General features: G+C 33.5%; 1 protein-coding gene across 1 annotated transcript; it reads left to right on the top strand.

The window, feature by feature from the left end:
- The first annotated feature begins 3345 nt into the window (after positions 1-3345).
- Positions 3346-9545, top strand: LOC124936429 (protein C2-DOMAIN ABA-RELATED 4-like). Its single transcript, XM_047476926.1, has 3 exons — positions 3346-3481; positions 3956-4051; positions 9122-9545. The coding sequence occupies exons 1-3, from the start codon at positions 3371-3373 to the stop codon at positions 9410-9412; spliced, it is 498 nt and encodes a 165-aa protein (XP_047332882.1). The 5' UTR covers positions 3346-3370; the 3' UTR covers positions 9413-9545.
- The last annotated feature ends 1429 nt before the right edge of the window (positions 9546-10974 follow it).

The following is a 10974-nucleotide window of genomic DNA, read 5'->3' as shown; positions in this document are numbered from 1 at the left end:
ATTCATCTCATTCTCATTCTCCTTCTCCTTCTCTTTCTCATCTTCTTTCTCTTTCTCTTTCTCATTCTCATTCTCATTCTCATTCTCATTCTCATTCTCATTCTCATTCTCATTCTCATTCTCCTCATTCTTCTTATCAATCTCTACATTGTTCTTCTACATCTTTTCCTCATTCTTCATCTCATTCTCCTCCTTCTTCTTATGCATCTTATTCTCCTTCTTCATCTCATTCTGGTTCTGTTTCTTCTCCTGCATAATGGGAAAAAATTTGGTCAATTACAATATTGCTTCGTGTCACGTGACCATATCATTCGCGTCACGCGAACGTGACACGAACCATACAACAACTTCAACTTCATTTGTAGTTTGGCTAATAATATGGCCATCTGGTTAGTCATATTATGAGTCCTCTAGTTCAACTAAAGAAGGTGATTGTCTTGATTCTCTTTGATAAGAATTATTCTCTTTTAGTCTCTGTGACATCCTCCTTTAGCTGATAACATTTACATCCAACATGTGGTGCAGGTGGTGGAGGTGGTGGACGTGCATATGATGATGTCGCGGTGGGGACAAAATATGTTCATGTGTTAGGGCTACTACTAGGGGGGGAGTAAGTAGTATCCTATTGGAATTTTGGGAGTAAGTAATTTCTTTCTCTTGGAAGGTTTGAGAGTAGGTTTGGGAGTAGTATCTACATTATCTTCATCTTCATCTCAGGCTTTCTCTTCCTCCCATTTCCATCAAAGAAATCATTAAAATAATTATCTATCATTTCTTCAAAGTCCACCCCACTGTACAAGCTCTTCTCCTCTTCAGATTCTTCCATCTTAGTCACCACCTTGCCCTTGAGGGAAGTCATTATCTCCTAAACAAAATTCTTCTTGTTAGATTTATAGAATAATATCCTTGGGAATAAAGGCTCAAAAAGCTCCCTCTTTCCTCATAGGTCCACACTTGGAAGGCTAGTGAGAATCCATATATGTTATAAGCAACATAATTAATATTCTATGTCGCCATATTGTTCTTCAGCACTTGTGGCTGCTTCTTCTTCGCGAGATATACGGACCTATGGTGTTTAATGTCCTTGTTAACACCCTTCAGGGTGGCTCTAAAGGATAACTTTCTCCATGGAAATCGGAGAAAAGATTCAATGTCCTCCACCATGTGGAGGATTTTGATATTTACAATCCTTTTTGGGTTAAATGTAAAGAGGTACAAGAAAACCAGACATATCAGCCCTATCTTTCATGCATCTTCCTTATCATAGAATGAAAGAAATGTTGACTCAAATTCGACAATTCTAACATTCATATTCCTATCAAAATACTTAAACAACAAAGGTGAACAAGCTCAACATTCTTCATCTTCATTCACCACAGGGAATCTGCCGAAGTTAAGTCATGTCGCCATGGCATAATCCTTAATGCCAAATGACAACTCCTCTCCGTTCACCATGAACATCATCTACTTTGAGTTTGAGCTTATTTTACTGAGCAACATTTGATGGACTATTATTTTTGAGAACACCACACCCGAGGCTCTAAATAAATGTTGGAATTGGGTATTTATAGCCCTATCCATAAGATCAATATTATCAAACTTGTTCGCGATCTTGGTGAGGTTAAGGCTAGATTTCCAAGAAACCCTACTAGTAAACTCAGTTATGGTGGTTGACACCATCATCAAAAGGGAAGAACTAGTATGTTAGAATGAATAAATGAAAGACCCTAAATTGTAGTGTGACGAGATCGCTAAACCCTAGATATAAACCTTAAACCTAAAACCCTAAACTCATACGCACCTGAATAATGAAGGAGAGGTTTGAAGGAACGACGAGACGAGACGAGCCGTATGAGTTAAGTTGAGGCAGTAGTGAAGATGGGCAACTAGAGGGAGACGAGACGAAGAGATATGAAATATTATAACCTAAGGAAGGGACGTGTCATGAGCCCCTTATAAATAGAGTTTAGCTCGTGCTAAAATGCGCACCTCTTCGCCTTCAATGCTTCGCGTGACGCTACCAATTTTCGTGTAACGCGACCGCTTTACGGTTCCATGAAACACACTCTAATAATCTCGTGTGACGCGACCAACTTTTGCGTGACGCGATCGCGTCACGGTTCCATGAAACATACTCTAATACTCTCGTGTGACGCGACCAACTTCGGCGTGACGCGATCGTGTCACGGTTTCATGAAACATACTCTGATACTCTCGTGTGACGCGACCAGCTTCGGCCGCGTCACGGTTCCATGAAATATACTATGATACTTTCATGTGACGCGACCAACTTCGGCGTGACACAATCGCGAAAAATACTCGGTGACGCGACCTTACTCTATGACAAAATCACTCATTAGCAACAACAGTAAAGTTCTAGTCTCAGATTAACAAACAACTATATAAGGGGAAGGTGAAAACAAACCTGCCTCCATCCTTGCTGAGCGGAAGTACTTTCTGCACTAGGCGCATCAATCAATTTGTGCTCATGGTTGTCTTCGCGTACGTACAAGTCATTGTGTGGAGATTGTGTGCAATGTGTCGTTTTGTTCGTCAGTTGTGTTCGTCGTTGTGTTCGTTCGTCGTTCGCCGCTTAGGGTTTAGAGAGGATGGGGAGAAGACTGAGAGGAGAGAGAACGGGAAAGAAGAGTGGAAGAAAAAAATGGGGGAGAATATAATAAATATTAAGAGCATTCTGGACATTTCACCGACCATATATGATATATTCGCGTCACGCGAATACATGTTTTGCGCGAATGAGTGTTTTGAACTTTGTACATACCTAAAATATTATTTTTGCAAACTTTATCATGCCTAGATAATTTCCCAAAATATGGTTATTTCGTCAAATTTTCCTTTTCTTGTTATCTTAATAAATTTGAGAATTTTTTTTTCATCTCTAGATAAACATAAAAATATCTTGATTACATATAAAGTAAATTTGAGACTTTGAAAGAACTTAATTATGTCAAATATTTAATCTTTCTCTTTATTATTTATATTTATAGAAAGAAGAGTGAAATATGAGAAGGAGGCCGACGTAAAATCGAAGCCACAAATAATTCCTAAACTTTCGTAATCTCCCCCATCTCACTGTCGTCCAGCTTTTCCATTTCTAAAACGACCAATATCCGATTCGGAACGATTTATTTGAAATCCTCCAAAGTGCGATCGAACGTGTACGTGGTAAAATATGCATGAATTCAAAACTTATTTTTTTGTTTCCTTCTTCTGTTTTCCCATATCATTTCCTTAATCTTAATACAGGGTCCTGTTCTTAATCAGAAATTGATATAGGAGACAGGAAAACTGGAAAAAGGAAGGTTGATTTTGGGGAGGCTGAATCTGCTATTATAGGTCAGTTCATACGATGGATAATTTATTGGGTCTCCTTCGTATCCGCGTCAAACGCGGGATTGATCTTGCTGTTCGCGATATGAATACCAGCGATCCCTATGCTGTTGTCAAGATGGGTCGACAGGTCATTCTCTCTCTGTTTAGAAACAACTGCATTTATATTAATCATTCTGAATGATGTTTTCCTTTAATGGAGTTTAACTGATCATGTCAGTGTTTATATTCATATCAATTCCCAATTCAATTTTTGAAAACTAATTACCCATCTTGTGTAATTGGGTGATTGAACTGTCATGATTTGTAATGTATTGTGTTTGTTGAATTGTTCATATGAAATTGTTAGCTTTTTTTCACAAATAAGAAAAAAAATCTCATGGACTAGAAGGAAATCAAATATTGCTTATTTTCATTCCATTTTTTGTTACCCTATTTAATTCAATGAACATTTGGGTTAGATTTCAAATAGGATAGAAGGATATTGCCTTTTCTTTCAAGTCTAAAACTTGTTGCAAAGTTGTTTCATTTTAGGATTACAATCTCAAAACTTTTATGTCATGTAAAATTGGATCTACCTAACTTATTTGTTGATTGATTACAGAAATTGAAGACACATGTCAAGAAGAAGGATGTGAATCCTGTGTGGAATGAAGATTTAACACTTTCTGTTTCGGATCCTAAACTTCCCATCAAGTTGGTACGTTTTACTGTTTTCTTGGTATGATTTCTTAGTTACCTAACTATCGAGCATCGCCTTACAAGGAAAGTACACCTATTAGAGAATTGGCAAGGTTTTTGTGAGGATATCAACATATTCTTTATTAGTTAAGTGTAGGAGACTGTTTAAAGGTATAGTGGTAGGACTTTCAAATAGAAACTAAATAGTGTCTTATATGAGAAAGGAAAAACTAAGATGAGAGAATTATGGATAAATTGCATATCTAAGAAGAGTATGTATACAATATTGTTTACATAGGAAGTACTAGTAATATAATAATATATTAACAAATATATTCACAAAATATATTATATTATATTATATTATAACAATAATATAATATAATCTAACACACCCCGCAGTGGAAGGTCCTTGAACATTGAGACTATCCCGAAAGTCTTCAAATAATACCAACAAAAGATATTTGGTAAAGATGTCAGTAATTTGATAACGTGATGGGACATATAGCACTCGAATTTGACCATTAGCCACCTTTTCGCGAACAAAATAAATATTCATTTCAATATGTTTAGTACGTTGATGCTTAACCGAGTTTCCAGCAAGATGCACTGCACTAACATTATCATAATAAACTAAGGTACTCTCTCGATTAGACAATTAAGTTACAATAGGAGGTTACTCAACCAACAGAATTCTGAAACCACGTTATCTACCCCTCTATACTCAGTCTTTGCATTAGAACGGGATAAGATTGTCTGACGTTTATCAGACCAAAATATTACATTATTCCTCAAAAATACACGATAACCAAAATATTACATTATTCCCCCAAAATACATGATAATCCAAAGTGGACCGTCTAGTATTTGGGCATCCACCCCAATCAACATAGGTGTACGAAACTATAGTGGACGTATATAATGGATAAAAATGGAGATCATGGTCAAGAGTACTCTAAATGTAGCGCACTATACGTTCAAATGTATCTATATACGCATCTTTCAAGTTATGCATGAATAAACACCCTTGTTGCACAACACAAGTGATGTCGGGTCTCATTAAAGTAAGATATGAAGTGATCCTGTAAGGCTCTTATAGAGAGACCGATTTGTAAATGAAGTGTTAAATGTAGTACTGAGCTTTGGTTTAGTATCAATATGAGTTGGTGACGGTTTACGGGAAGACATGTCAACATGTTCAACAATCTATGTTGCACTTCTTTTGTGATAAAATTAACCATTGACGTGATTGGTAACGACGATACCCAAAATTAGTTTATTCTTTCCAAGTCCTTTATTGCAAATTCTGAGCTAAGAAGTATAATACTAGTTTTACAAATTTCATTTGAAGATGCAGTCAATATGATGTCATCCATGTACAATAGAAGATAATTCATAAATGTACATTTTTGATAAATAAAAAGAGAATGATCTAAAGTATTATATAAGAACTCAATAGTATGAATATAATCAACAAATCTCTTGTACCATACCCGTGAAGCCTATTTAAGTCCATAAATAGATTTCTTTAATAGACAAAATGTTTGGGTTTAGTCGAATCCCGAAACCCCATAAGGTTGATGCATTTATATAGTCTCTTTAAGTTCACAATATAAGAACACATTCTTGACATTAAGCTGATGAATTGATCGAACGTTAGATAAAACAAGACTAAAAATAGTAGGAATAGTCATTGTCTTAACCACTGAGCTAAAAGTGTCACCGCAATCTATGTCAAACTTGTTGGATTTTGACATCACCTACCAGACGAGTTTTATGTCTTGTTATGTCTCTCAAAAGAATCATCAGAATTTAATCTATAAGAAAAAACACAAATTAATCGTATGACATTAACATCAATTGAGCGGGGTACAACTCCCACATTTTATTTCTAATAAGAGCGTCATATTCATCATCAATGACCTTTTTACAATTTAGGTCACAAAGGGCCAACACAAGTTTACATGGTAAAGGTAATTTAAAAATTGTAGACATAAGATTAAAGGTCATTTTTGGTTTAAAAATCTGATTTTGGTTGTGTGTAACAAGCCGTTGAGGTGGGTTTGAAAGGCTCAGTTGAGAAGAATTGGGGTTTGAAGGAAGGATTGTAGAAACAGAAGTCCTGCCCAAGTTCGACAGAACTGTTGCAGGATCATGGGCAAAAGAATATTACGGGCTATATTATGAGAGTGAGCTCTGGTGTAGCCGAGTTTCGAGCAATAGAAAGTTGAGATCATAAATAATAGACCAAATAGGGTGATGTTATATTATCTAAAAAATTAAATGTATGAGTTTGAGGATTATGCAATTTAGTAAATGGGAATATGGTCTCATCGAATATTACATGACCAATTATTATGATTTTTTGAAAAGATAAATCATAGTATTTGTAACTACGATAATTTGATGGTTATTCCAAAAACACACACGGAGTAGAGCGGAGTTCAAGTTTATTTATGGTGACAGAAGACAAGAGGGGATATCACAAACATTCAAAAACCAAGAGATGAGAATTTGATGAAACATTTTGATAAAAAAAACAAATCAGAAGAGAGGATTGATAATTTATTTGTAATAATTGATGTCAAAAGGATGGAGGTAAAGAAGAATGGACAAATAAAGTACTCTACTTTTATTTTTAAATTTTCCCATTTTGAGGTGATGCACGAGGACATGACAAATGAGAAGAAAGATCATGTTGTTACAAAATTCTCAAAAAGGTCTATTATCAAATTCACGACCATTATCAAATTGGATATTTTTTTTATCAAATTGGATATTTTTTTATGTCCATTTTAAATTGAGTGCGAATAAATGTTCTAAAATTTAGGCATGATTTATTTGACAAAGATAAGGTCTACAAAAATTTAGAATAATCATCCAAAAATAATATATAATATCGGTGATCGAAAGAACTCAAAATAGTAGATTCTTATATAAACTAGGAAGATTTCTGTGGGATGCACACCGATAAAAATATAAATAAAATAAATTTAAATATACCTATAGCATTTTTAATTTTATTTTTAACAGTTTTATGTTTTTAGGCGGGTCAACTCAGAATCCGACCCAAATATTCATTTACTCTCACATATATATCCAAAATAATCACAGCTCTTGACCCGGTAATTCGGACACTTTAAAAATTAAGTATCATTGTATATATTAGTGTGAACAATCTCAAATGAGATAAGAGTAAGAGAATTTGAAAAAAGAAATGACAACTTAATATATTTCCAAGTGGACATAAATGGCAAATTTCAATAAACTTATTCTTTTTAAGATAACATTTTTAGATCCAAACGTGTGTATAAGAAAGCTTATAAAGAAAAATGTGGTTTGGTGATGGGATAGAACTCACCTGACTCTCACTCATTAGACCTAGTAGTGACCCTCAAAATTAGGTGCCCTATATGAAAAAAAAAATTATTCTTATTTAATTTTTAATAAAAATAATTATATTTTATATATTATTAAATAAATATAATAAGTTTGTCTTATTTTAAACCAAAGTAATATAATTTAGTTGGTTAAATGACATATTAAAACATAGTGATTTATGCATCAAACCTTGTTTGTGCTATTATTTTTAATTTTTTTGATTTTAGATGCCCTAGGGAAGGGGCCTAGGCGGCCTCCTAAGAGCATGTGCAACACACTGCCCATTTATTTGCCCATTTATTTTGTTAAATCATTTTTCCACTTAAGCTGAAATTGGGCACATGTTTTACTTGGGTAAAACACGGTAATACTTCTGCATTTTCTCTGAATAATTAAAATGTTATTTTTATTTGATATTATTTTAAGTATTATAAAATTACATAATTAATAGGGCCCTGTATATTATATTATATAACATTAATAAAGTCAGAGTTGGGCATGTCCGGCATAAATGACGCTTCCTCCTTTTGCTTTTACACACAACGCAGAAAATTAACAAAAACAATGATCGACTCTTTTACACGTTATCTGATGCGGACACAGGTCATGCGTTGCATATGCTCTAAATGACCTTACCCGATAGTCTATTTGATTATAAAAAAACAAACCCATCTACATCTCTAAATCTTTATAAAAAAAACAAAATGATCCAATTCAATAGAAACATAGTTGTTAGTTGTAAATCTTCTAACTGACGCTAAATTTTTAATAAGTTGGGAGCACTAATGACTTTCTTTTTTTGAGAAAATAAAATATAATGAGACTCTAGATATGTGCGACCATAACCAAGAATTAGAATTGATTGATCATTACCACCAATTATATCACATTGCTCGGATTAAAATAAGATATGAGGGTACAATGCACAAATGTCATATGAGAGTTGGCACATGTGTCCATGTACCAGAGCCGGTCCCGAAGTTTGGGCTGCCCCAGCCCCCAGTAGAAAAAAAAGGTCTATATATTTTTTGTTAACTTAGGTCAAGTCTAAAAAATTGATAAAAACAAATGTTTTAAGTAAAGTTTGAACTCATAACCATATAAAATTTAAGTTGGTAGGTTAACACTAAGCTACATCATTTTACATTTAAAATAATATTTTTAACAAGTGGGCTGCTAGGTGGAGGGAGTGGGGATGTCCTAGCCCGAGGGCTTGCCGGGCTTACCCAGGGCCGGCCCTGCCATGTACTAGTTTACATCCACCTGTGTCCATGTACTAATTTACATTCCGAGGAGTAATATCGAGAGTGTGAATTACAGTCTCGATATCTCTTGAATTATATACCGTAGTTGAATAAGCTTGTTGTTGAAGTCGTGGTGCAAGGAGGCCATGTTGTTGCTGGCGGGGAGAATGGGGTGCTCCCACAAGTTGGATGGGTGTTTGAGCTGTTCTTACTACCGCAATGGCCTCCGGGTTGGTGGGGATGCCGCCCCGAAATAGCTGCATAACATTTTTCGTCTGAAGAATGATGTGAATAAGGCTAAGCTTGATGTTGGATACTTGTTGGGTGGAAAAGGATTTGGAAGTAGCTATGAAAGTTTGAAAATGAAAAGAAAATCACTATAAATCTTTCTTTCTTATTTTTACCGAAAACTCTCCAAAAAGCATGTCCTAAACATGATCAATAGTGTCCTTTCTCAATTCCAGACCATATATGACCACGACACATTCAGCAAAGATGACAAAATGGGAGAGGCAGAGTTTCATATAAACGACTTTTTGGAAGCGATGGGGAATGATCTGAGCGAGTTCCCAGATGGCTTTGTCATTACAAGAGTGCCTCCTTCAAGGCAGAATTGTCTTTCAGAAGAAAGTTGCATTATTTGGACAGAGGGAAAAGTCTCTCAAGATATGATTCTTCGGTTGAAAAATGTCGAACGTGGTGAAGTTGAGCTCTCACTCAATTGGATCGATCTTCCTGGTTCCAGGGGCCTCTGAATTCTCTATCATGTTCATCTCAAAAGAAAATCAAATATTCATTTTTTAAACTTATATACTATTTTTAACACTGTTTTTGTTTTTTTTTGGTTTAAACTTATACATTATATATCTTATATTTCTTTATTCAGATAAAGGGATTATATATGATCGATTACATCAGTTTTATCTTATCAATAATTCATTATAAACGCATTGATATTGTTTGTGTATTTGTGTTATAGTATAAAATATGAAGGAAGGAGTATATTTTATTTTTATCTTGGTTTGTTTTTGTCATGATAGTGAATGAGAGTTTTTTGATAGAGTGATCATACATATCATTTTTTTTTCTTTTGGAAAAACTTAGCGTCATTTCATTAAAATTTCCCAAAAACGGGAAAAAAACCACAAGTTTAAGAGATCATTCTAGACATGGTTAAAATGATTTTAAAGTCGTAACATTCTGAATAAAAGTTAAAAAGCTAAAAACGTAAATTAATTATCTATTTACATGTCATATTTTATAAATACTTGTTTGTATTTCTATTATAATTGATGCAACTTTTGATGATTTCGGGAAATTTTAATTTCTCTAAATATATTATATTACATAATAAAAGACTATATTTGGTAGAAGCATTGGGCAGATTTATTTTGGGACTGAGGTAGAGTTAGCTGACCAACTTTTTTTTTTTTTCTTAATGTGTGAGATATGACACCTTAAATTTTTTTTTTATTTATTTAAATCACTACTTGCTTTTCAAATTTACAAAAAGAGGTTAAGATTTATCTGTATTTTTTTTCTTAAATCAACCTTAAATATTTTTCAAACCCACCTTAACTAATAGGTATAACACTTTATTTTAACCCAAAAAAAACTATATTTCATTCATTACCATAGTTAACACAAATAAAAACAAGTATACAAAAAGAAAGACAACTACAAACAAAAATCTCAATGGAACTGTTATAGATATTGTCCCAAAAGCTAGTTGTTGATATTGTGTCCCCAAGAGGTGAGGTTGGACCTTACTCCCTAGTTTAGTCGAGATTCTAGCAGTGTGCACAATATTATTGAACAAAGTGGTGATTGCTTCTTTTCATTATCGTATGCAGTTAAAACTAATGGACTTTGTCCTGTTTTCAACTCAGTTATTTGCTGGAAAGAATAAAATGGAACGATATAATTTCTTTTATGATTTTCTATGCTTTTGAAATGAAAGGGTTCTTTGGATTATCGATAAAATTTGTTTGATATTCTTAGAATTTAGGATTTTTGAATAGGATATATATGTGACCTGAAATTTAATGCATTTAAAATCAAGGTACTTCAAAAACAAGACATATCCTTATTTATTCAATTAAAATTAAAATATTTAAGTTTAACACATTTTAAAAATAATGTTCTAATTACTTTTAATATAAAAAAAGAAAATCAGAAAAAGAAAATTAATAAAAAGTATAAAGTTCTAAATAAAAACAAGTTTAATAGTTATTTATTTGATCCTTGATTAATTTGAAAAACATATATTATTATATAATTTCATAAATCATCACATCAATGTTAGATTATTAGGATA

This window comes from Impatiens glandulifera, chromosome 4 (genome assembly GCF_907164915.1).
Source record: "Impatiens glandulifera chromosome 4, dImpGla2.1, whole genome shotgun sequence".
Lineage (NCBI taxonomy): Eukaryota > Viridiplantae > Streptophyta > Magnoliopsida > Ericales > Balsaminaceae > Impatiens > Impatiens glandulifera.
Note: the sequence above shows the minus strand (reverse complement) of the source record. Positions and strands in the feature narration are given on the sequence as shown.